We start from the raw sequence: 27462 nt of genomic DNA, 5'->3' as shown, positions 1-27462 counted from the left end.
AGGGAAATGTACTACAGAGGAGATAGAAGAGGAGGAAGGATAACTCCAGAAACACGCCGTTCCTTCTCTCTCTCTCTCTCTCTCTCTCTCTCTCTCTCTCTCTCCCTCTCTCTCTCCCCCTCCCTCCCTCTCTCTCTCCCCCTCCCTCCCTCTCTCTCTCTCTCTCTCCCCCTCCCTCCCTCCCTCCCTGCCTCTCTCCCTCTCTCTCTCTCTGTGTCTCCCCACCCCACCCCGCAGCCAGCGCCGCCCACCTGCCTTTTGGCTCCGCCCGAGCCGGCGACAAGCGCTTTTTTGGGGGGAGAGGAGCAGGCTGGACCGGTCGCCGTGTCTGCTGCTGCTGAATGCGCTGGAAGCGACCCGGTTGCGGGGCTGGAATCGTCTCCCTTCGCTTTCTCGGGACTCCGCGGTCCTGCAGGCGGCCGGGCGGCGCGGAGGACTTGGAGCTCCTGCCCTACTCGGTGCCCGGCACCGGAGCCTCCCCTGAGCGCCATGGACTCGGATTCTGGGGAGCTGAGCGACGGGGACTTGGTCTCCGCCGCAGGTAAGGCAAGCCGTGGCTTTCCGATTGGGGGCGCGCGAAGGAAAAGACGCGGGTGGGAATCGGGCTGGCTGGGGAGAAAAGCCCCTTTTTCTCTTGGCTTCACGCCGCCAGTTCGGTTCCCGGGCCCGGCTCGCGAGTGGGCTGTGGTCCAGAAGGAAAATACTTTGCACATGCTCAGAGACTTGATAGGTGGCCGGACCTGGCTGAGCGCTCCTAAGTAACAAGCGGGGGGGATGAGAGTCGGTCTCCTTCCCCGCCTAGGAAGAACAAGACCTTGGCAGGCTGGGCGAGTTCTCACGCTTGCCTAAACCAGTGTTTCTCAACCTTGGCAACTTGAAGATGTCGGGACTTCAACTCCCAGAATTCCCCAGCCAGCGAATGCTGGCTGGGGAATTCTGGGAGTTGAAGTCCGGACATCTTCAAGTTGCCAAGGTTGAGAAACACTGGCCTAAACCATGGTTTCTTGAATTGGCTGCGTTCCCTGCTTTCTGCCAGGGTCAAATAAACCACAATGTGTGTTTGCCCTCAATGTACGCGTTTTAAGCGGAGGAGGGCACTTTGCAAGGGCTGTAATCACCAGAGGGAGGGAGAGTTTCGAGTTCGAGTTTCGAGTTTAATAAAAATTGTATGCCGCCCACTCCCATTGGGACTCTGGGCGGCTCACAACAAGACAAAAAAAAAAACATTTAAAATTTAAAAATAGAAAATACAATATTAAAATTCCACATCATCCATTCCATCTAAGCGGGGCTGGATATCAATCAACAGCCCCAGGCCTGCCGGAACAGCCAGGTCTTGACGGCTTTACGGAAGGGCGGGAGAGTGGTAAGGGTCCGGATCTCTAGGGGTAGATCGTTCCACAGGGCCAGTGCAGCAACAGAGAAGGCCCTGGGGGGGGGGGGGGGAGGCGCCAGCCGGCATTGTCCGGTTGACGGCACCCGGAGGAGGCCCAACCTGTGCGATCTTGTTGGTCGTTGGGAGGTAAATGGCAGGAGATGGTCTCTCAGGTAGCCAGGTCCTAAGAGAGAGAGAGAGAGAGAGAGAGAGAGGGAGGGAGGGAGGGGGAAGGGAGGGAGGGAGAGGGAGAGAAAGAGGGGGGGCAAGCAGGGGGTTGGACTAGAACAATTAGCAATAGCATTCGCTGGCTGGGGAATTCTGGGAGTTGAAGTCCAGACATCTTCAAGTTGCCAAGGTTGAGAAACACTGGACTAGAAAACCTCCAAGGTCCCATCCCACTCTTGTTATTCTATACTATTCTAGAAGACCACTGCTTGGTCGGGTTTTAAAAAGTGCTTGGGATGGACTGGAGGGCCTTGGCTGGCATTGGTGACCAAGAGGTGGTCCAGAATGGTCACCTTTGATAAAAGAGTCGATCAGGAAGGTCATGGTGCATCAAACTTAATTCTGACTTCTAAAATGGATGAGATTGTCACCTGTTGGGGTTCAGCAGTGATAAATGGGTTCCTTGAGAGAACATAATGTTTGTACTGTGTAAATGATTGGAATCCGGGGACCTGAATTCAAATGTCCACCCTGCTATAAAACTGATGGATGGATCCCGCGGTGGTGTGTAACTCACAATTGTTGTGATCCTAGTAAAAAAAAGTACATATCACACCGTGAACTCCATCGAAAAAGGTTGCAGGTTATTTATTTATTTTAAAAATCATGTTTTGTTGCTGTTTCCAGGTCAACGCTACTAATTTAAGTCAAGTTTAGACTCCTGTACACTAGTTGTACCATTGTGTATTGTTTTTCTTTTAACGGAAGGGCAGTCTGGACCCTCACTGAATGGGTTCATATCTTGCACTAAGCCATGCCTTGTTTAATCATGGTTTATCAAAGCATCTCAATTAGATTCGTATCCATGTTGAGGAACCCATCAACATCACACAACAGGTGGAAACCAAGCTAGGGTTTGGTTCTTGGCATGTTGTGTGATTTCAGCCCTTCCTATGTAACAGAGTGGATCTCTATGATCAGATGTCCGCGGAATCTATAGTTGGGGAAAGGCGCCTCCTTGAATGTGGGCATCTTCTAATGAGGATTGATCTTGGATTGAGGGAAAATGCGTGAAGCCCAAGGCTAGTGAGAGGAAGACTCATGATTGAAAGGTGGATGAAGGATGCTGGCATATCATACAGTTCAGACCAGTGTTTGTCAAGACTGGCAACTTTCAGATGTGTGGACTTCAGCTGCCGGAATTCCCCAGCCAACGTAGATGGCACCTTGGCATGTTTGTTGCCAGCATGGCTGGATCTTGGACAAGTTAGCAATAGCAATAGCAGTTAGACTTATATACCGCTTCATAGGGCTTTCAGCCCTCTCTAAGTGGTTTACAGAGCCAGCATATCGCCCACAACAACAATCCGGGTCCTCATTTCACCCACCTCGGAAGCATGGAAGGCTGAGTCAACCCTGAGCCAGTGAGATTTGAACAGCCGAACTGCAGAACTGCAGTCAGCTGAAGTAGCCTGCAGTGCTGCATTTAACCACTGCGCCACCTCGGCTCTAAAAGTTGAAGAAGGCCTTCAATCGGTCCCAAACCAGTGGTGGGTTTCAAAGATTTTTAGAACCTCTTCTATAGGTGTGGCCTGCTTTGTGGGAGTAGTTTGCCAGACATGTGACAGGTGGGAGTGGCTTGCTGGCCATGTGACTGGGTGGGAGTGGCTTGCCAGCCATGTGACTGAGTGGGCATGGCCAACTTGTAAAATGTGGTGAAACTCACTTAACAACGCTCTTGCTTAGCAACCAAAATGTTGGCTCAGAAACTCTGGCATTTGAAGCGTGCAAGTCTTAAAGCTGTCAAGTTACAAGACCCTTGCACCCCTAACCCTTTAGGGGAAACCCCCCCCCCCAGGGGTGTTCAAACTAGACAGCTTTAAGACTTGTGGACTTCAACTCCCAGAATTCCTCCTCTCGCTCTTCATCTTGATGAAGTGCGGATGGGGGGGAGGGGAGGGAGCTGGAACCGGTTCTAAACGGCACGGTAGATTTGTGGAACCTCTTCTCTAGAAGAGCTTAGAACTGGGAGGAACCCACCCCTGTCCAGAATCAACCCCCTTTTAAGTGTGGCTTGTTTTAGCCCTGGTTTATCAGCACGTCATATTATATTGATTATTTCCTAGTATGATTTGATTGCTTATTTGTACCCTATGGCTATCATTAAGTGTTGTACCTCATAATTCGTGACGAATGTATCTTTTATGTACACTAAGAGCCTAAGCACCAAAGACAAATTCCTTGTGCGTCACTTGGCCAATAAAGAATTCTATTCCATTCCACTCCACTCCACTCTACTCTATTCTACTCTGCCCCTTTGAGATCTGTGAACTCCACCTTTTAAGGTGAAATGCCACATGGCAACCTAACTTGGCTTCTTCCAGCGCTACACCGCTATCCCCAGTCTCTTCACTTTTTGAATATATTTGCCTTGGGCAGTGTCTAGTCCACAGTTCCACCACAAAATCGCGGAAGACAAAATCGCGCTCGACGAAAGCGCGCATTTGACGTCATCACAGCGCGACGAAAACATCGCGCTGTGATCGAAAAATGTAAAAATAAAGCTAAAACCTTACCCTAACCACCCCAAACCTAACCCTAAACCTAACCCTTAACCTAACCCTAAATCTAACCCTAAACCTAACCGTTAACGTAACGCTAAACCTAACACTAACCCTTAACCTAACGCTAAACGTAACCCTAACGCTCTAAACCTAACCCTAAGCCTTAACCTAACCCTAAACCTAACCCTTACCTTTATGTGAATCGGCTTGCTTTAATTTTAATTTTATTTCAATTTTTAATTTTTTTCGTCGCGCTGTGATGATGTCACATGCGCGCTTTCGTCGAGCGCTATTTTGTCCTCCGCGGTTTTGACGGGTCACGCTAGTCCACAAGCTTTTAGATGACCCTCTCTCTTCTCCCAGCCCTGTGCTGGAAAAATACAATTCTTTTGTTTTTCTTCTCTGACCTGGTGGAAGAAAACTTTCCCTGATGCAAATTTCTCCAGAAAGTTGGTATTTGAGGTTGAACTGCACCTGGGGCTCTGAAAAGCAAGCATGGATTCTCAGATTTTGGCACTGGGTCGAAGCTACATAAACCAGCTGTTTTCCCTGGATGGGAACCAGATAAGATTTCCAAACAAGACCAGATGGGAAAAATCTGCTTTTGGTAGAGACGATTCCTGTAAAAGGATTACATGAGTCACACTTATCCCATCCAGTAACCAAAAATGAGGGTGTATGGACCAATGTGTAGGATTTAAAAATGTATCCTTGTAGAGTTACAAGTTCAACTATATCTGTGCTTGCCTAATCTCGACGGAAGTGGAAACTGAATATTAACAGAAAAACAGCATAACAGAGTTAGAAGGAACCTTGGAGGTCTTCTAGTCTAACCTCCTGCTCAAAGAGAAAACCCTATAACCAGGGCAACCTTAAACACTCAAAAGAGCCATTTGGACCCATTTCCCCCACAAAAGAAAACGCCGGGAGCTACAAAAACCTTCCCGTGCCTGACTATTTCCTGAGCGGCCACAAAACTAGTTGAATTAATTGTTCTGTTTTCTTCTGAAACTTTTATTTTCTTGGATTTAACCATGGTTGGCATACCAGGGATTTGAAAAGCTCAATAAATCACGTGCCAGCAGCCATCGCACATTGGCAGATGTGACGCATATTTTGAACAACAGGGAGCCACAGCAGAGGGATGAAAGAGCCACATGTGGCTCCAGAGCTGCAGCATAGTGATGAAAGAGCCACATGCAGCTCCAGAACTGTGGGTGGCTGAACCCCTGCCCTATACTATTTCAAACAAATGGCTGTCCAATCTCTTCTTATAAACCTCCAGAGTCAAAGCACCCACAACTTCTGGAAGCAAGTCTTTCCACAGATCGTTTTCCCCATCAAGAAAATTTCTTCTTCTTCTAGGTTGCTTCCCTCCTTGATTAGTTTCCATCCACTGCTTCGTGTCCTGCCCAATTGCTTGAGGTTTGCAAGTTCTCATCAAATCGTGCTATTAATCTAAGAGTTTTTATGAGCGTGGTTTTACTGTTTACCTTCCTCTGGGAGAGAAACATAAATATAAAATAGATCATTGGCTGACTTGCCACTATCACAAGAACAGTATTTCTCAAACCTGGCCAGTTTAAAGTATGTGGACTTAAAAAACACTCAGGATAGAACTGAATCTGTTTCAAGTTTGAAAGATAGAGTTAGTTCGCCCTGTGTCATAAAGCCAAAACGTTTTCCTGCATATCTCGCGTTCGTATCAGTAGGGCTCAGATTTGAGAGAGCAAATCAAAGACTAATATTTACAATAAAGAATGAGTCCGGAGTAAATTGTTTAAAAATATGCTTCTATTTTGGTTACAGGATTTACATTCACATTACATGTGAATTCTGGTGTTTGTGGGGGGAGCTGTTGCAAGAGGTCTGGCCTCAATACAACACATTTATTATTCTCAACGTTGAGAATAATAAAAACACTTTTTACCAATGTAATGACTAGGATTTGATACTAGTCTCCTCTGGATAGTTCGCTAGGAAGGCAAGCTACTTTAAAAAAAAAATGTTTAAAGACACAAACTGTACTGAAAAGTGGAAGCAGACAATGAAATGCGACTTTCAAAAGTATGCAGTGGAAAGGATATTTGTTTTTTTTAAAAAAGCTTATTAGCAAGGAAGTGGGGAACGTTGAAATATCTGATCTTCTCAACATCTACTATAGCCAGGAATACAGTAGATGAAGTACATACATAGTAGAAAGGATTGTAACCATGTCCATCCACTTTTTTGATAGTATAGCTTTGCAGGCTATAAATACAGACTTGAAAACTTTTTGATATATGCTTTCAATACCCAGAATTTCCTGGACACTGTTAGGAATTCTGGGAGAGAAGTGTCAACATTGAGAAACAGTGAGCAAAAGTTATTTAGCAATAGCAATAGCAGTTAGACTTATATACCGCTTCATAGGGCTTTCAGCCGTCTCTAAGCGGTTTACAGAATCAGCAAATTGCCCCCAACAACAATCCGGGTCCTCATTTTACCCACCTTGGAAGGATGGAAGGCTGAGTCAACCTTGAGCCGGTGAGATTTGAACAGCTGAACTGCAGAACTGCAGTCAGCTGAAGTAGCCTGCAGTCCTGCACTCTAACCACTACACCACCTCGGCTCTATTTGGGATCTTCACCCGTCAAAAGAATTATTATTATTTTGTCCAATCTGGAAGTGAGCTAAGAAGAAGTGTTAGAAATTCAAAGGTACTTTTTCAAGAGGCACTGGACTTTCTCATTATTATTTTTTTCTTAGAAGACGTTTTCACTTCTCATCCAAGAAGCTTCTTCAACTCTGACTGGATGGTGGGGAATGGATGACTGAGAATCTCCATATAGATTGATCAGTGGTGGGTTTCAAATTTTTTTAGAACCTCTTCTGTAGGTGTGGCCTGCTTTGTGGGAGTGGCTTGCCGGCCATGTGACTGGGTGGGAGTGGCTTGCTGGCCATGTGACCTGGTGAGAGTGGCTTGCCAGCCGTGTGACTGGGTGGGCTGACCAACTTGTAAAATGTGGTGAAACACACTTAACAACGCTCTTGCTTAGCAACCAAAATGTTGGTTCAGAAACTCTGGCATTTGAAGCACGCAAGTCTTCAATGTGATGGACTGATGGGTGCAGGTCTTGGGTTTGGGCTTTTGACTTACTGAGAGAAAACCCGGAACTCTCTGATTCGGGCTTTCCCAGATGTGCCAGTATAGCTACTCCAATAAAAGGGAACTTTGAGAAAACGCCTGTCTTGGAGTTTTCAATTGGAGTTGGGGTTCTTCTGGAACGCTGACAGTCTAATTTGAGTCTAATCCTGTGTGCCTTGAGTGAGGAGTCTGGGCTGACGGTTCCACCACAAGTCCGCGAAACCCTTCTGCGCGGAGACATAAGCGCGAAGACTAAATCGCGCCGTTCTAAGCGCTAGGGAAAAACGCGACCCTACCGCGATGACATAATCGCGGAGGGCAAAATCGCGCATTCCCAAGCACTCACTACCCTAAAGCTAACCCTAAACCTAACCCTAAACCTAACCCTAAACCTAACCCTAAACCTAACCCTAAACCTAACCCTAAACCTAACCCTAACCCTAAACCTAACCCTAAACCTAACCCTAAACCTAACCCTAAACCTAACCCTACTGCTAAACCTAACCCTAAACCTAACCCTAAACCTAACCCTAAACTTAACCCTAACGCTAAACCTAACCCTAAACCTAACCCTAAACCTAACCCTAAACCTAACCCTAAACCTAACCCTAAACCTAACCCTAAACCTAACCCTAAACCTAACCCTAAACCTAACCCTAATGCTAAACCTAACCCTAAACCTAACCCTAAACTTAACCCTAAAACAAACCCTAAAACAAACCCTAAAACAAACCCTAAACCTAACCCTAACGCTAAACCTAACCCTAACCCTAAACCTAACCCTAAACCTAACCCTAACCCTAAACCTAACCCTAAACCTAACCCTAAACCTAACCCTAAACTTAACCCTAAAATAAACCCTAAAACAAACCCCTAAACCTAATCCTAACGCTTACCTTAAATGAAGTCACCTTTCTGCCGCGGCGCCGTTTTAAAGCGCCCTTATGTTGCCGCGCTGTTGTCGCGGCGGTGATGACGCGCGGTGATGACGTTGCGGCTTTATCGCCACGATTTTATCGCCGCGATTTTGACCAGCGCGGTTTTGTCGTGCCACGGGGCTGACTTGTTCGGTTATCTACTGGTTTGCTTTCTTGGCTATCCCTGAGCATTCTCGGAAGTCTTCTCCAGCATCAAAGTTCAAAGGCATAAAAATGGGGTAGTCGCTGAAGGAAATAGCCAAGCAGCAGATGTTCACAGTCATAGGAACTGGGGGATGAAATTACTCTGTTAATTAGTATCCAAAGAGGCACTTCCTTTCAAGAGGTTTAAAATGTGAATTGGGGGGGGGGGGGAATTGAGGATAGGAAAGAACAGTGGGTGGGAAACTTAAGCTGTACTTTGAGAAGAACATATCTGTTCATAGATGATGGAGAAGATCTAGGAGTACTAAAATAAAAGAATAACAGAGTTGGAAAGGACCTTCGAGGTCTTCTAGTCCACCCCCTGCTCAAGCAGGAAGCCCTATACCATGTCAGGCAAATGATTGTCCAATCTCTTCTTAAAAACCTCCAATGTTGGGGCACCCACAACTTCTGGTGGCAAGCTGTTCCACGGATTAATTGTTCTCACTGTCAGGATATTTCTAGCTTGTAAGTCACGTGACTGGGGGTGGGGGTTGTCAGAAATTTGGAATCAGGTTGAAAATGACCCTAGATAAGCCGTCATAACTTTGAACAATTGCTAAGCAACCGGTCATAAGTTAAGGACCATGCGTAATGCGAAACTGTATGAGAAAAAATGTCCATTTTCCAAAAGTGGCTGGATGCTCCAGGCTAGAGATGGAGTTGGCACACAAACTAATAGATAAATTCTATTAGTTTGTGTTTATCTATTAGTTTGTGTGCCCAGAAATGGAAAAACAAATTAATCCCAAGCGAAGATGAAATAATAAGGAAGGTTATGGACTGTGCCAAAATGGACAAACTAACTAAAGAAATCCAGGGAAAAGAAGAATCAGAATTCTACCAGATATGGGATAAATGGTATATAGGTGGATGGAGGAAAGAAACAAGAATCAATGAAGGAATATAACAAAACTCAAAAAATAATAGTTATGGGTAAAATAAGAGGGTTAAGAAGGGTGAAATCCAAACGAAATACAATAGAAGGGGAAATAGTATAAGGTGAGCGGTATCGATTGATGATTGCTATTATAAAAACCAGGAAGTTCCTGTTCGTATTGTATTGTATAAATGTGGTGTACGTCTAACTTTTGTGTGTGTGTATTTTACATGTTTGTGAATAAAAATCTTTATTTTTTTTAAAAAAATAGATAAATTAATAAAGAAAAAGTCGTCGTAGCGAACAAGCTAAACATCAGAAAAGGGTGCCTGGTTTTCAAATTCTCTGCAACTTTTCCTGAATGAGGTGTCGAGAAATTGAAGGGATGGGGTAAATGCAGAGGTGGCATTCAGCCACTTCTCTCCGGTTCGGGCCAACTGATAGTGGCGGCTGCGAGAACTGGCAGCAACCCAGGCCTGCCAAGCCCCCGAACCGGTTTTCCAGGGGGCGCCATAGGCACCGCCATCTTGTTTTTTGCTTCTGCACATACGCAGAACAATTTTTATTGTACTGTGCGTGCCCACAGGGGTGGGTTCCTGCCAGTTCTAAACTCTTCTATAGAAGAGGTTCCACAAATCTACACTGCTGTTTAGAACCGGTTCCAGCTCCCTCCTCCCGCCCGTCCGCATATCATCAAGATGAAGAGCGAGAGGAGGAATTCTGGGAGTTGAAGTCCACAAGTCTTACAGCTGTCAAGTTGTAAGAGATTCAGAGATTCGGACCCTCACCTCTCTCCAGGCCTTCCGGAAGGCCGTCAAAAACTGGCTGTGCCGGCAGGCCTGGGGTTGATGAGTTCCCCTCCTCTCTCGACTTGTATGGTTGTATGATTCTTGTTTATTTTAATCACGTGTATTGTGTTTTACGTTCCCTTTTTCCCCCTTTGAGTTGTTCGCCGCCCTGAGTCCCTCCCGGAGAATACAAATAAACTAAATCTGAAATCTGAATCTGAATACTCCTGGGGTTTTTTTTTCTAAAGGGTTAGGGGTACAAGGGTCTTGTAACTTGACAGCTTTAAGACTTGAGTGCTTCAATGCCAGAGTTCCTGAGCCAACATGACTGGAGGAGGAATTCTGGGAGTTGAAGTCCACAAGTCTTAAAGCTATCAAGTTTGAATATTCCTGGGGTTTTTTTTCCTATAGGGTTAGGGGTGCAAGGCTCTTGTAACTTGACAGCTTTAAGACTTGCGTGCTTCAAATGCCAGAGTTTCTGAGCCAACATTTTGGTTGCTAAGAAAGAGCATTGTTAAGTGAGTTTCACCACATTTTACAAGTTGGCCACGCCCACGCAGTCACATGACTGTCAAGCCACTCCCACCCGGTCACATGGCTGACAAGCCACTCCCACCCGGTCACATGGCTGGCAAGCCACTCCCACAAAGCAGGCCACACCTACAGAAGAGATTCTAAAAAATTTTGAAACCCACCACTGATGCACACCCACAAGCGAACCAGTAGTAGTGACTGCCGGAACCCACCCCTGAGCTCCTCCCCTTCCAGGAGTCCCCACACAGCCCGTTTTGGATGCTGGTAAGTGCAGAGCCTGGGGGGGGGCATTTTTGCCCTCCCGGAGGCTAAGCCTCCGGAGCCCAGGTAGGGCAAAAACACTCCCCCCCCCACTGTGCAGTAGGCCAACTAGGCCACCCCCACCATGGCCACACCCATTCAGCCACCGGGCAGAGAAACCCTTGCTAAATTTTTCGAAGCCCACCCCTGGAGGGGAACCCAGGGCTTGGCTGCAGCTTAGAAAATACAGGGTTGAAATCTCAAATGAGCTGCACGCATGAGGCCTGCAAGGGAAAAAGACCCAGAGGTATTCTCAGAGTTTCCACAAATACCAGTTACTCTGAATGTGAAGAGTTGGCGCAAGAGAGACATTGCATTTCATTAACTCTCAGGTCTATTGCAACCAGCGACGGGGTGGGTGGGTGTGGGGGAAGCTGGCAACGGCTTTTTCTTTGACGGAATGCTTCTCTCCCCCCTCTTTTTTTTGGGGGGGGGGTACAACTTCAGCCCAGTGGAGGTCAAACATGTGACTGCTTTGGCAGCTGGCCGTCCAAATGAAGTTTGCACCCAGCTGTGGAGTTGTCTAAATCGGTTTGCTGCCTCGTCCAGGAATTCCTTTCCCTGCCAGCTGAAGCCTCCAAAACCGCTTCCGTGTTTTCTATTCCTCCTGACATGAAAAAGTGGACGCTCATTAAATCATACCGTGGACAGCTTCTCCAGATTAGTGGAAGGAAGATAAATATTGCCAGGAAGCGCAGTCCTGCATTTCAACATTATTTATGAGAGGGGGTGGGGTGGGGCGCTATGACTGGGAATCAGAGTATAATTTATCGGCCTGGTGCTTGTATCTTTTATGATCTAATTTGCAACATCGAGCAATCATTTTTTCCATAAACTCTCGTGGTTCGTACTTTATGATCTGCCTTCCATGGAAGGTCCAAAACAGAAGTATTCCCTCTAGTCCTCGGAACAGGTTTTAATGGGCTTGAAATTGCCTCGGTTTGTGATTCGGTTTGCAAGTTGCAAAACTGAGTAGAAAAAAATCCTGCATAAAGTGAGGTGGTGTTTTTTTGCGCAAAGCCACAGTTGCATTTAAAAGTGGGGGAGAAATGGGGGCTATAACCCTAACCCAGCAGGATATCAAGCATATGCACCAAAGACAAATTCCTTGTGTGTCCAATCACACTTGGCCAATAAAGTTGAGTTGAGTTGAGTTGCGTTTATTTATAGGCCGCCCTTTTCCCTGAGGGGACTCAGGGCGGCTAACAACTTATGGGAGGGGAAGACGTACAATAACATAAAAATACAGTATGTAATTAAGATCAAACAACATTCATTCAACATTCGGGCGGGGGCAAACTATAGTCTTTACCCCCAGGCCTGGCGGGATAGCCAGATCTTGAGGGCTGTGCGGAAGGTCTGAAGGGTGGTGAGGGTACGAATCTCCACGGGGAGATCGTTCCAGAGGGTCGGAGCTGCTACAGAAAAGGCTCTCCTCCGCGTAGTTGCCAGCCGGCACTGGCTGGCAGATGGCACTCGGAGGAGGCCTAATCTGTGGGATCTTATGGGTCGAGAGGAGGTAATTGGCAGAAGGCGGTCTCCCAAGTACGCAGATCCACTACCATGAAGGGCTTTATAGGTAGTGAGAAGCACCTTGAAGCGCACACGGAGGTCAACAGGTAGCCAGTGCAGCTCGCGGAGGATAGGTGTTATGTGGGCGAACCGAGGTGCACCCACGATCACTCGCGCGGCCGCATTCTGGACTAGCTGAAGCCGCTAATAAAGAATTCTATTCTATTCTATTCTATTCTCTTCATGATTAATAAACATTATTTCCACCCAACATTGCAGGCAGAAGATCTGCATTTTCTCCTTCTGTCGTCAGATATCCAAAGGCCTTTTTAAAAAAAAAAAAAAAATACTGGTATCTGTTTCCACCAAGCCAGCTTGCCATCATGGTGGCTGGTGAGGTGTTGTTTTCATGTTAGCTGGAAGAAGGTGTAATTTAGAACGGATCTGGATGGTTGCTGCATGTTTCATAATAGAGACCAGAAGAAACCTCGGTTGCTGTGGAAAGCAGTTTGTTCTCTGGTGGTTTTTTTTTCCTCTCCTTTCCCTTTTCCTTTTTTCTTCTGCTTCTTTTGTGCGCCGGAGGAGACTTATGAGTCAGCCAAGTGGTAAGGAGAGCGCCAAGAATGGAGGCCTTTAAGAAAAGGATTTTGCATGTTGTGCATCACCCTCTGCAGAGACTTCATGGGTCTTTCTGGGCCTGGACGGATGAAGAGTTTGCTGAAGGGTAGTCATCTCCAGTAGAAAAGACTCACAAGCATCTCAAGGACTTGCCTGCTCTGTAGGCTAGGATTAGAATTAAGTTAAAAACTCTGTAATGAGATCAAAGTGCACCACCGTGCATTTAATGAATGTTGGCACTGAAGCCTTGACTCTCCAGATGTGAATAGAATAGAATAGAATAGGGAGTACAGTAGAGTAGAATAGAGTAGAATAAAATAGAATAGAATAGAAGAAAGCATAGAATAGAAGGATGGAATAGAATAGAATAGAATAGAATTCTTTATTGGCCAGGTGTGATTAGAGACACAAGGAATTTGTCTTTGGCGCATATGCTCTCAGTGTATATAAAGAAAAATAAAATAGAATGCATTCATCAAGAATCATAAGAATAGGATGGGATGGAATGGAATAGAATAGAATAGAATAGAATAGAATAGAATTCTTTATTGGCGAGGTGTGATTGGAGACACAAGGAATTTGCCTTTGGTGCATATGATCTCGGTGTACATAAAGAAAAATAAAATAGAATGCATTCATCAAGAATCATAAGATACCACCCTTAGTGATAGTCAAAGGTTACTAATAAGCAATCAAATCATACTAGGAAACAAATAAACAACATAAATTGTAAAGATATAAGCAACATGGTTATAGTCATAAGTGGGAAGAGATAGGTAGTAGCAAGGATGAGAAGAAGAATAGTGTCTTAGTAAATAATTTGAAAGTGTTGTGGGGATTATTGCTCAGCAGAGTGATGGCATTCAGGGAAAAACTGTCCTTGTGTCTAGTTGTCTTGGTGTGCAGTGCTCTATAGCATCGTTTTGAGGGGAGATGTTGAAACAGTTTATGTCCAGGATGCGAGGAGTCTGTAGATATTTTCACAGCCCTCTTTGACTCGTGCAGTGTACAGGTCCTCAATGAAAGGCAGATTGGTAGCAATTGTTTTTTCTGCAGTTCTGATTATCCCTTGAAGTCTGTGTCTGTCTTGTTGGCAAACCAGACAGTTATAGAGATGCAGATGACAGACTCAATAATTCCTCTGTAGAACTGTATCAGCAGCTCTTTGAGAAGTTTGAAGCTTTCTGAGTGTAGCTAAATTTGAATCAGATGTTCTGGGGATAAAATAACGGCCAGGTTAGGCCCATTACAGCCAACCATACATCTTATGGATGAGTTCTCTATGTATATTGAAAAATGAGAGCGAGAGGGAGGGAGGGAGGGAGAGAGAGAGAGAAAGAGAGAGAGAGAGAGAGAGAGAGAGAGAGAATCTCACTTGTTCTCTCCTGCCAGTTGTCACCAAGACAACGACGTAGCTGTTTTCATGACTTCCATTACTGACCCATATCAAGGGGAATATAAAAAGTCATATTAAGGAATTCCTGTTTCCCTTTTGAACAATGCAGCTGAAAAAGAATGAGTAATGGATTTCCATCCGTTCCTTTGCCTCTGATTCAGACGGTTTTAAGCTCCCTCTCTCTCTTTTAGCAGACTTTTTAGTCTTTAGATGGGAAGAGAAGCCATCTTTCAAAAATCTCAACTTTTTGGAAGAGAGAGTGGCGAGATGCCACTATATTTATTATAACGTGAGTGTAAATCCCATAATGAAAACAGGAGCAGATGTTAAACAATGTACTCATGATTCATCCTGTTACTATTGGATTTGCTGTCTGAATGTTGAGCCTGACTAATAGGAACGATAGATAGGCAGGAAAAGTGATGTTTTATAGCATCGGGCAAACTCTACATTACGAACTGGAAAGATCTCTCATGACTCAGACACACAATATTTAAAAGCTCTGTGGGGTTACGATAGGAGATAGAAATGAGACACACGTTGATTTACACACCACTGATCAGATTCGTTAGCCTTTACAGTACAATTGTTAAATGGGGGAAGGAAAACAGAGCAAAGGGCAGTCAGAATTATCAATAAAACCAGTGCCTCTCTCTTCTCAGACTCTGCTAATGCTCCTATCAAAATTAAGGGGGAATCCTATTTCTGCAAGTTCAGGAGTAACAGAATAACAGAGTTAGAAGGAACTTTGGAGGTCTTCTAGTCCAACCCCCTGCTTAGGCAGGAAACCCTTCACCACTTCAGACAAATGGATATCCAACATCTTCTTAAAAACTTCCAGTGTTGGAGCATTTACAACTTCTGGAGGCAAGTTGTTTCACTGATTAATTGTTCTAACTGTCAGGAAGTGTCTCCTCAGTTCTATGTTGCTTCTCTCCTTGATTAGTTTCCACCCATTGCTTCTTTTCCTACCCTCGGGTGTCTTGGAGAATAGTTTGACTCCCTCTTCTTTGTGGCAGCCCCTGAGATATCGGAAGATTGCTATCATGTCTTCCCTAGTCCTTATTTTCATCAAACTAGACATACCCAGTTCCTGCAACCGTTCTTCATGTTTTAGCCTCCAGTCCCCTAATCCTCTTTGTTGCTCTTCTCTGCACTCTTTCTAGAGTTTTCACATCTTTTCTACATCGTGGTGACCAAAACTGAATGTTGTATTCCAAATGTGGCCTTACCAAGGCATTATAAAGTGGTATTAACCCTTCATGGGATCTTGATTCTATCCCTCTGTTTATGCAGCCTAGAACTGTGTTGGCTTTTTTGGCAGCTGCTGCACACGGCTGGCTCCTATTTAAATGGTTGTCCACTAGGACTCCAAGATCCCTCTCACAGTTACTACTATTGAGCAAGGTATCACCTATACTGTACCTGTGCATTTTGCTTTTCTTGCCTAAAGGTAGAACCTTACTTTTTCACCATTGAATTTCATTTTGTTAAATGGGAGAGTTCTTAGGATTTTCATAACACCCCCTCCCCCCACAAAAATATTCACCAAGATGACGATGCTTTAGCATAATTTCCAGAGGTGCGACCATTATGTCCGTGAGACTCACGGATACGCCTTGAGGGTCACTGAATGAAGTTGAAAAGTTGTCACACTTGATGGTCATAGTCTACAACGTATCAAAGTGTCAGCATTCCAAATACCATGCAGAATTAAATCAGAGTCGAAGGCAAAACTATGCTTAAAGTTCCAATTTAATAAGACAGGCATGTTGGCATCATGCTGTGGGATTCCAACTCTGGAAGTTACATCAGAATCCCACCCAGTTAAAAGTTCATGATCTTGTCCCCACACCCACAATCCATCACATGGTCCAATCTTCTTCTTCTAGGCTGGCGTCTACGCCCAACTGCTTCTGGTCAGGTGTGAAAGTGCGGAGACAAAGGATGACCTTGGCTTCTAGTAAAGAATGAAAACAATACATTCCACAATCCTACTCCTTCTATTCCCCCCTCCCATCGACTATACTTAAAGAAACAGCATAATGAAATCAGAGAAAGTGTGGCAGGCCACAATTCTAAAAGGAATATAAATGCAGGCCTGACGCAAATCACAGCTTCAACTTTGGCTTCGTAGATTGTGTGAATCGAAAACCCAAGGTGTGGCCTTCACCAGCACAGACTTTGATAACCCATTAGCACTGACTAATAATGCAACGTTTTGGACATCTAGCTCACGGTGTTATGGAACAGTGTTTCACCACCTCATCAACTTTAAGATGTGTGGACTTCAACTCCCCAAACACGTCTGGATTTGCTCCATCACTGTGCTGGAAAGCTGGGCCTGTTGGATTTCTGCCTCTTGAGCAGCTCTTACAGGCAGTGCCAGCTATGAAGTAGCTATGTGGCAAGTTGGAAAAGCTGTTGCCAAGAACAACCAAGCTTTATTGTCACAAGGAAATCATCTTTTTTCTCCCCCCCCCCTCCTTTTTAACGGTCCTTATTAGCAGGCCAGGAAAGAGTTTAGAACTTGTTGGTATTCTTTCCAGGATCATCTTCCAATCTGTATATGAAAAAAAATAATAATAATTGGATTGCTTCTGGTGTTACTGGGGAGCAGGGGAAGATGATAGTTTTAAAATAGCCAGATATAAGATGGGTTTAATTCAAGAAAAGAAATATTGGGTCACTGCTATCATTTACACAGCAGGCGCAGAGTAGTTGCTAGCTACCCTGATTGCAACTGACATTGTCTGCTTGCCAGATTTCATGAATGCAAGGACGGGCATGAATGAACCCGGGAAGAGTCTTCAGTTGCCAATTTTCTGTGCAACACTTTCACAGCAACCCCCCCCTCTTTCCCCCCCCCCCTTTACTCGTTGGCCTCCTCTACGAACTGCCAATCTGGAAACCTTGGCTGAAAGGTAGGAAGCCTTCATCAGCAAATCTAATCAGAAACTATTTATGGAAGAAGGACCATTGGCAAATTAAATACCCTACTTGGAGAAGTCTTCAATCGCTTGCTTTCATCCATACAGAATGAGCCCCTCTGGAAAAATGAGAGCCGAGGTGGCGCAGTGGTTCAATGCAGCACTGCAGGCTACTTCAGCTGACTGGCTTGCTGGAAAAGCCAACGTTTTAGGGCGCGTCGGAAGGACCGGTGGTCGGGGATTATATGAAGCCCCGGGGACAGCTCATTCCAGAGGGAAAGGATGACCTTGGCTTTCTAGGAAGAATTTTGTTATGGCTACATACCAGGGGTGGGTTTCTCGCCCCGTTCCAACCGGTTCGGTTGGAACGAGGCCGGCGGCGTCCTCGCGCACGTGCACGTGCGTGGCGCACGCATGCGTACTAGCGTCTGTGCGATGCTCCAGCTGCTCCTGGAGGATCGCGCAGGCGCTGTATGCGTCCTGCGCATGCGTGGAAGCGCAGAATTCATCAAAACCGGGTAAGGAGCAGGCGCGCGGGTGCGCGCGGGCGCGGGGGGGGGGCTTCGCCGTTCCCGGAAGTTACTTACTTCCGGGTTCGGCGACCAACCGGTTCGCAGGGACCGCCGCGAACCGGTTGAAACCCACCCCTGCTACATACCATCTAACTCCGTACAATCCTCCCCTCCCACTTTCCCACCATAGAAAAATGCATAGTAGAATAATAGAAAGTGATTAGGACATTGCCAGGGTGTCCATTAAATTTGGGTTCTTTGGAGGAGCAACTCAAATTGGGATGGAAACATGACTTACAGATTCTATTTGTTAGCTCTCTGCTGAAAGTTAATCTGTGCCCATAAAAAGCGGCAATCTTGCCATCTGGAAGTCTTAAGAATGCAACCCGCTGATTTATTAATTGGCTGTGTTTGGCCAATTTGAAGAGGTGTCTAGAGGGGAATGTAAGCATTTTTTGAGATCCACATCACTTTCCCAAATCTTTTTCCCCCCCAAATAGTTCATCTGCCAACCAATCAGGCATGCCCAAAGCTTCACCCCTAGGGTTGGGTCTGTTGTGATGAATGGCTCCTCGGGGTTCCCCTTTAAAATGAAAGGGTCACAAAAATACTGTAGTTTCCATGCCTTAAAAGGCAAAGGCTCTTAGGGTGCTCTGAATTCTCACCGAGACCACTTGAAATGGTTGAGATTCTGGAACAACAGAAAGGGAGGAGCAGGTGGGTGAGAACTGGCCTTTTGAGCCACAAGTCTTTGTAGAAGAGAATACTGCCTTGGGCTGAAACAATATTTGGAGGGTCAGCGAGGAGATATTTGGGTTCTTAAAAGACACTTCGGTTCTTAAGGGAAGAAGGAAAGAGAAGGAGAGGAGGAAGGAAGTAGGGAAGGGAGGGAAGAAGGAAGGGAAAGGAGAGGAGGGTGGAAGGGAGAGAAAGAGAAGGAGAGATAGTAGGAAGGGAAGAGGAAGAGTGGAGGAGAGGCAAGGGAAGAAGAAAGAGGTAAGGAGAGGTGGGTGGAAGGGAGAGAAAGAGAAGGAGAGAGGGCAGGAAGGAGAAGAGAGAGGGTAGGAGTAGGGGAGAGGTAAGGGAAGAAGGAAGAGGAAGGAGAGGAGGGAGGAAGGAAGTAGAGAAGGGGAGGGAAAAAGGAAAGGGAAAATAAGGTGGTGTTACAACAGGCGCTAGGGATGATAAACAAAGCAACCCAAACTGTATATTATCACCTTTTAAATGGAATAACAAAAGTATAAGAATGGCAAAGAAAAAGAATAAATATGTGAATTTATACCTATAATTGTACGTAAGAGAATAAATGATAGTAAGAATATAAAGCATAATATAGGTAAACAATATTTTGTTATAAATAGCTAAGTATAAATAAATATAGAATAGTACATAAAAATGGATAACGAATAAGGGGACCATGAATGCAAGCTAGAAATGTATAGAAGGGGAAACACCGACTGTAAAGAAACCGATACGGAACTGCTGTATGATATATGATGGAACTTCTTGTTCCTATGTTGTGTTAAGTCATGTGTTTGTTTTTGTTGATGTGTTTATGTGTTTAAAATAAAAATTAAAAAATAAAAAAGAAGTTAAAATAGGTAACAAAAAATAAAAAAAATTGTTGCAAAAGAAAATGAAAAGAAAAGAGCCGAGGTGGCGCAGTGGTTAAATGCAGCACTGCAGGCTACTTCAGTTGACTGCAGTTCTGCAGTTCAGCTGTTCAAATCTCACTGGCTCAGGGTTGACTCAGCCTTCCATCCTTCTGAGGTGGGTAAAATGAGGACCCGGATTGTTGTTGGGGGCAATAGGCTGACTCTGTAAACCGCTTAGAGAGGGCTGAAAGCCCTATGAAGCGGTATATAAGTCTTAACTGCTATTGCTATTGCTATAAAGTACCTGAGGGCAGGACAAGAAGCAATGGATGGAAACTATCACTTTATAAGGCCTTGGTAAGGCCACGCTTGGAATACTGCATCCAGTTTTGGTTGCCACGATGTAAAAAGGATGTGGAGACTCTAGAAAGAGTGCAGAGAAGAGCAACAAAGAGGATTAGGGGACTGGAGACTAAAACATATGAGGAACTGGGTATGTCTAGTTTAATGAAGAACTAGGGGAGACATGACAGCAGTGTTCCTTTATCTCAGGGGTTGCCACAAAGAAGAGGGAGCCAAGCTATTCTCCAAAGCACCTGAGGGTAGAACAAGAACAAGAAGCAATGGGTGGAAACTCATCAAGGAGAGAAGCAACTTAGAACTAAGGAGAAATTTCCTGGCGGTGAGGACAATTCATCAGTGGGACAACTTGCCTCCAGAAGGTGTTCCAACACTGGAAGTTTTTAAGAAGATGTTGGATAACCATTTGTCTGAAGTGGTGTAGGGTTTCCTGCCTAGGCAGCGGGTTGGACTAGAAGACCTCCAAGGGCCTTTCCAATCTCTTATTCTTGGCTATCATGGCTTGCCAATGGTTTCTTCTGAAACCTCCTAGCCTTCAGTCTTCTGAAGCAGTTCTCTTGTGTGTAAATATCCACAGCTTTCAGCCTTAATTGGCTTAGCTCAGTAGATGTTTGACAAGTTTGGGGTTGCAATTAGAATCGCTGGAGACAAAAGAATTACACAGCAGATCAGACTTTAGATTTTTGCATTATGAGTGAACAATGCTCGTGGCTCATCCCCATTTCTATTCAGATCTATTTCCATCCCTAAGTAACAAACGGGGGGGGGGGCTATTTTTAAACAATAGTCAAAAGAGAAATATAAGGCATTAAACTCGGGGTGACTAACACACCATACCAATGCCTGGAATGCTGATGAGAGAATTAGGGGACGCATGGCTGATGACTGCTTTCTTATTCAAAATTAGTCCCAACAACATTAATCGGCTTTCATGCCAATTAAATATGAGTTTACAATTATTGCTCTGATGAGATTCCAGCAACAGGCTAAGCCGCTGTGGTTGGATTTAGCCTTCTAGTGTTCTGAGTAGATACAAGCATTTTGGTTTGTTAAACCATGATTTTTTAAAATCTGTCTTGGCGTGATTCTGGACCCAGTTTTCTATAACGTAGCAAACTTTTTGAAGCTAGATGTCTATGCAAATTCTCAGCCATCCAGCTCATGGTTGTCCCAAAGGTGCTTTTTTCAAGGGGCAACTGAACTTTCTGGTTTTTATTTGAAGAAGTTTTGCTTCTCATCCTAGAAGCTTCCATACCTGAAGAAGCTTCTCGGACAGTGGTGGGATTCAGCCGGTTCGTACCTATTCGGGAGAACCGGTTGTTAACTTTCTAAGCAGTTGGGAGAACCGGTGGTTGAAAGAAATGTCCTTTTGGTTTTTTCCCCACTTTACAGGGTAATCCTGTAAGGAAGGCAGGGAGGAAACATTCTGGTGTTGTTTCTAGCGTAATCTTTATTGACCTGCTTACAGAAACTGCCTCTCCGGTTAACCCTTATGACATTGTAACAGCTAAGGCGAAGCGCCCATCGACGTGAGTGACATTGAGTTGGCCACGGCCACTCAGTCACATGACCACCGAGCCACGCCTACCCAATTGGTCATTAGGGCAGAGAACCGGTTGTTAAATTATTTGAATCCCACCACTGTTCTTGGATGAGAAGCGAAACATCTTCAAAGAAAAAACAGGAAGCCCAATTGCTTCTTGGGGGGAAAAAAGCATTGTTGGGACAACCTTGAACCCAGAGTTGTAAACTGTATTTCACAGGTTCTATACCCCCGAGAGTTTTTATGTGGTGTGTTTAGACTAAGCCAAAACAATGCTTCATCTCCCCATTTTCTACACCAAGAGGATTTTTACGCATTTATTCTAACTAGAATTATTACACTTAGCTGATTTTTTTTCATCAGCATATTTCTTCCTGACATTTGTTTACACCCCGGATCATCAGTGAGTGATTGCACTGTTAAAACTATTTAAATATTTCTGCAAACCACGAGGTTCAGCTTGTTGAACCAGATTGCTTTTCAGCCAAGGGCAGCGCAATTTTAGTTAACTGGGACAGTGATTTCCAGCAAAAAGTGGGGAAATGCAGCTTTATTCCATCCACATTTACCTGGTATGGGTAGTCCTTGACTTACGACCAGTTAGGATGCAGAATTGCTAAGTAAGGTAGTTGTGAGGTGAGTCCCAATTGATTTTTTGCTGTTAAGCAAATCACTGCAGTTCTGGAGTTACTTGTGTGTCGTTAAGCGAATCTGGCTTCTCCCATTGATTTGGATTGTCAGAGGCCAGCGGAGACAATTGCAAATGGCGACGGGACACCGCGATCATTGTAACTGCAAGCCTGTTGCCAGGTCCCCAGGGTTTTTTTAACCATGTGAATCTGGGGATGCCGAAACAGTTGTAAGTTTAACAGTCTTCATTCGTTCAGCCGCAGCATTGAGTAGCGAAGGTTCAAGTTTTGTATTTCTTGGCTCGTGGAAGGGATTTGGTTTTGTGCATTGTGTATTTGCATGCCTGTGTTGAACAGGCACCATATTTACATGCAAATAACATAGCTGAGCGACCCACGTATGGGAGGGGGGGGAGAGAGAGAGAAAAAACCCTGTAACACTTTGTACGTTTTATTCGGCCATCTGGAGATAAAATATTTCGGGAATCTCACAGATGCTCACATAGTCTGCATTTATGATATGGGAAGGGCGAAGGAAATATTTTCGGAAGGTTCCATTTAAAGAACGCTTCGTATCCTTTCTGTCCTGTCGATAATTATAGTCTCAGTGCTTGTATCAATAATAGCCCTGAATATCTTCTGCTCTTTCTGATCCATTGATCTGAAGTTCACACAGATGCAGAGTTGAAATATATCCTCCTCCCAAAGTGATAGTCTTAAAAAAAAGCCTTGGTTATTCAACCAAACAATGTTCTGTTTAGTTCTCTCTCTCCCCCCCCCTCTCTCTCACACACACACATATATATATATTATCTATTTCAAGCTATGTAGCTCTCATCAGCTAGCCATACCCTTACTGGGAATCGAACCTGGGCTGTTTTTACATATTAGGCAGTTATATTAACCTCTAAGCCACAAGATCTCTTCTCTTATCACCTGAGCCAAGGAAATAATTATGTCAAAGTGTTAGACTTTGACATAACACTTTATACATACACACACACAAATATATATATATATATATATTTAACGCCATCCTCTTTAAGATATATATATCCATCCTGCAGTTCTGCAGTTCGGCTGTTCAAATCTCACCGGCTCAGGGTTGACTCAGCCTTCCATCCTTCCGAGGTGGGTAAAATGAGGACCCGAATTGTGGGGGCGATATGCTGACTCTGTAAACCGCTTAGAGAGGGCTGAAGCCTGAAAGCCCTATGAAGCGGTATATAAGTCTAACTGCTATTGCTATTGCTACAGATCAACTACAGGCTACAAATATCTTCCATTGGAGTTGAACAGGGCAGTGCAAAGCACTGGGAGTTTATTTCATGCTGCCTATACACAAGAATCAGATCTAATCATCAAGCCAAATTGGTGCTAGATAATAGGGACATAATGATGCCAAACTCGTGATGCCTTTAAACCTGCCCTCATTTGCTGCACCAACTCTCATCTAGTGATTCTTAACTGAATTATTACTATTCCAGTCTGTTTTTCTCTAACAAACCTGCCACTGGCCTGAACTCAGATGTGACCATCATTGACTAGCTAATTCTCAGAACATGGAGAAAACTGGCACATTGGGGTGGGGAGAATCTTGACCCCTCTCAAAATGAATGCAGATGTCCATTTGCAGGGGGAAAGGACTCATTTATTCATCATTTCTATTCTTAATTTTACGCCTTCAGTCATTTTCGCCATTGTTTAGAATATTACAAATGTGCCTAGGAGGATCAGCTGTGCTGGCCTCCTCCCCCCCCTTCCCAAACCTGCTAAAAAAAACACCTCTCCCCATAATCTAAATAGATATTAATTCAAATAAATGGTGGTCTACTTTAGAAATCTTGGGCAGTAAATCGCAAAGCTCCGAAACCTCTCGTTTGAATTCCGTAAGCAGTTTCAGAGCTGAGCGAAAGAGGGGGGGGGGGAGAAATCTTTATTGGTTTTATTTTGGTTTTTCATTCCCCTTCATTAAGCAGCTCCAAGAAATCGCCAGCCTAAATCCACTTATAAAAGGGATTTTAAAAAAAAAATCAAATGAAGGGATGTAGTTTTGCAGATGCGCTACAAACACAGCTCATCGCAAATGTGTCTCGAGATCATCAGGCGACAATATTGAAAGATGCAAACGACGTCTTAAAGAGGATGCCGTTAAATATATATTCTTTGGTTTTTAAGTCCCCCACACACACAAACACACTTTTGTGGCTTTTGGTATTCTCCTTCCCCAACAGGGAAATGGGGCTCCCAGCCACTGAGCACGAAGCAACAGTGTCTCCCAGTGACCAAAACAGGCACATCTTTGAAGCAACTTGCGTATAGCAAAGAATCTGACAGCTTTCACTGGCTTTGCTTAGCCAATTCTCACCGCCTACTATTTGTCCTGCTTTTCTAAAAAAAAGAGAGGGGGGGAGGGACACCATATGGCTTCAAAAGCCTCTGTAAGCTTCCCCCTCAATTCTACACAAGATTAATCAAGTAAAAGTCGGGTTTGCAATTCTCCCCATATATGGATTATTGGTGGCTTCTAATTGCCATGGAAAAGAGAGGTGGAGAGAGAGAGAGAGGGAGGGAAAGGGAGGGAGAGAGAGAGGGAGAGAGAGGGAGAGAGAGAGAGAGACTCTGTTTTACAAAATAGCTTGGTTGCAATCATTCACCAATCATTTTTTAAAGCTGTCACTGGCTATTCCAGATTCTCAAATGATAAGGGATGTGTGCCTTCTAATATGCATATGAGAAAGGGCCAAAAAGCACACCACTTTAATACTTTCTGTCCATCCACATTTGTAAGAGAAGAGCAGGCAGAGTTGGGGAGGGGGGATGGAGTTAAATGCGTCATCAGTTTAGAGTCCTTGCATTGCCACAAACAGTCCAAGCTCCAACCTCTTTTGAATTCCATTGACCCTTATCTGGCGCCAATTTAATTGTGAACTTTAGTTGACTAGATTCTTGTGTGTGGCCTTGAGCAATAAATCTACATTAGGTGATTACATTTTTATCTGATTGAATATGAAAAAAAATGTTGAAATGAGTATTTGTAGCTGAATAGCAATAGCACTTAGACTTATATACCACTTTACAGTGCTTCGCAGCCCTCTCTAAGTGGTTTACAGAGTCAGCCTATTGCCCCCAACAATCTGGGTCTTCCTTTTACCCACCTCGGAAAGATAGAAGACTGAGTCAGCCTTGAGCCTGGTGAGATTTGAACTCTTGACAGTCGGCAGAATTAACCTACAATAGTGCATTCTAACCACTGTGCCTCCATGACTCAAAAACCAAGAAAGACATATAGAATCTCTTCCAAGCAGTTTCCTTTATTGTTCTTCAACTATAAACAGAAATCTTGCCATACTAAAGCAATTACTTGCATCATTATCAAAGATAGACTCTGAGAATTACTAAGGAGGAACCTTACAATCTGGGTCCTCATTTTACCCACCTCGGAAAGATAGAAGTCTGAGTCAGCCTTGAGCCTGGTGAGATTTGAACTGCCAAATTCCAGACAGCCGGAAGATACTAAGCTTGTTGATCAAAAAGGTTGGTAGTTTGGTGATTTGAATCCCTAGCGCCGCGTAACGGAGTGAGCTCCCGTTACTTGTCCCAGCTTCTGCCAGCCTAGCAGTTCGAAAGCACGTAAAAATGCCTGTGGAAAAAATAGGAACCACCTTTGGTGGGAAGGTAACAGTGTTCCATGCGTTTAGTCATGCCGGTTATGTGAGCATGGAGACGTCTTCGGACAGCGCTGGCTCTTCGGCTTTGAAACTGAGATGAACACCACCCTCTAGAGTCGGAAACGACTAGCAGATATGTGCGAGGGGAACCTTTAATACCCTCTAACCACTGCACCACCGTGGCGCCTAGCTTTCTTCTCCTAGGTTATTAGCAAGAATGAAATAAAGGTATCAGCGCTTATGCTAAACTATGAGATACATTACAAACGACTTGCAATTAATCCTCTCTTTCTCTTGTTGTCCTTTAGGTCCTGATCACTTTAGTTCCAAGAGTCTCGCTTTACAAGCCCAGAAGAAGATCTTGAGCAAGATGGCGAGCAAGACGATGGCCAACATGCTGATCGACGACACCAGCAGCGAAATCTTCGACGAGTTGTACAAAGTGACCATCGAGCACATGAAAAGCAAGAAAGACGCCCACAAAATCATGAAGGACTTGATCAAAGTCGCCATCAAGATTGCGATCCTCTACCGAAACAACCAGTTCAACGCGGGCGAGATGGAGATCATCGAGAAATTCCGCAAGAAGCTGAACCAGGCGGCCATGACGGTGGTCAGTTTTTACGAAGTGGAGTTCACCTTTGACAAGAACGTCCTTTCGGGACTGTTGAACGAGTGCAGAGATCTCGTCCATGAACTCGTAGAGCGGCACCTCACCGCCAGGTCTCACGCGCGGATTAACCACGTTTTTGATCAATTTGCCTCTGTCGAATTCCTCGCTGCTCTCTACAGCCTGGATGGAGAATGCCGTCCACACCTCAAAAAGATCTGCGATGGGATCAACAAACTACTTGACGAGAAGATCCTCTGAAACCCAACTTTCCAAAACTTTTAAAGAACGGATCAAATTAAGAGAAGAAAAACAAGAGTTGGGAAAGGAATACAAGAGCCTGCTATTTTTTTTTATAACACACACACACCCTCTGCCCACAGGACAAATTATCTTGGTAACAAAATACTTTGTTTCTGGGACATGTGACATTCCGTTCGTGATGAACAGCCACCAGAAACGAGATGCACTTCCCCCCGCGAACAGAAAAAAGAAACGTTTTCATGCAGAGAACAGTTTACGATGCAAAAGAAATTGTGCGAATTGGAATTCAGCCCTGCAAAATAAACAGTGGTGGGATTCAAATAATTTAACAACCGATTCTCTGCTCTAATGACCAGCTGGGTAGGCGTGGCTCAGTGGTCATGTGACTAGATGGGCGTGGCCAACTCAACGTCATTCAGGTCGATGGGCGCTTTGCCTTAGCTGTGACAATGGAATAAGGGTTAACCAGAGAGGCAGTTTCTGTAAGCCGGACAATCAAGATGAGGCTAGAAACAACACCAGAATGTTTCCTTCCTGCCTTCCTTACAGGATTAGCCCTGTAAAGCAGGGAAAAAAACAAAAGGAGATTTCTTCTAACAACCGGTTCTCCCTGCTGCTTAGTAAGTTAACAACCGGTTCTCCCGAATAGGTGCGAACCGGCTGAATTCCACCACTGAAAATAAACCCGAAGATCCATTTTGGAGAGGAAATGAAAAGGCCCACATTTTCATGGCAGAAGAAAACTTTTAAAATGGAAGAGCGAGCACCAAGCTTTGTTTTAAAAGAAAAACCGCACACTCCAAATTGAAGAAAAATGAGGGAAAACTCCCAATGCAAGAAAATCAAAAGCGCTCCTTTTAAAGGGTGCACTGAAAATAATGGGGAAAGTTGGCATTAATTCTCTTAAGGAAGGATAATTGAAAGACTCTTAAAAGAGGCGCTGTTTTAAAAAGTTCATTCCCTAA

The 27462-nt window shown here is 44.6% G+C and overlaps 1 protein-coding gene across 1 annotated transcript; it reads left to right on the top strand.

Annotated features, from left to right (window-relative positions):
* Nucleotides 1–287: 287 nt before the first annotated feature.
* TIPE3 (TNF alpha induced protein 8 like 3) lies at nt 288–27462 on the top strand. The gene is made up of 2 exons (XM_087704186.1): nt 288–541; nt 25932–27462. Exons 1-2 carry the CDS (start codon nt 490–492, stop codon nt 26492–26494), a joined length of 615 nt encoding a protein of 204 aa, XP_087560312.1. The 5' UTR covers nt 288–489; the 3' UTR covers nt 26495–27462.

The sequence above is a fragment of the Thamnophis sirtalis genome, unplaced genomic scaffold (genome assembly GCF_051295495.1).
Source record: "Thamnophis sirtalis isolate CommonGarterSnake01/CBP01778 unplaced genomic scaffold, rThaSir2_p1.2 scaffold_2, whole genome shotgun sequence".
NCBI lineage: Eukaryota > Metazoa > Chordata > Lepidosauria > Squamata > Natricidae > Thamnophis > Thamnophis sirtalis.
This window is presented reverse-complemented; position numbering and strand designations above follow the sequence as displayed.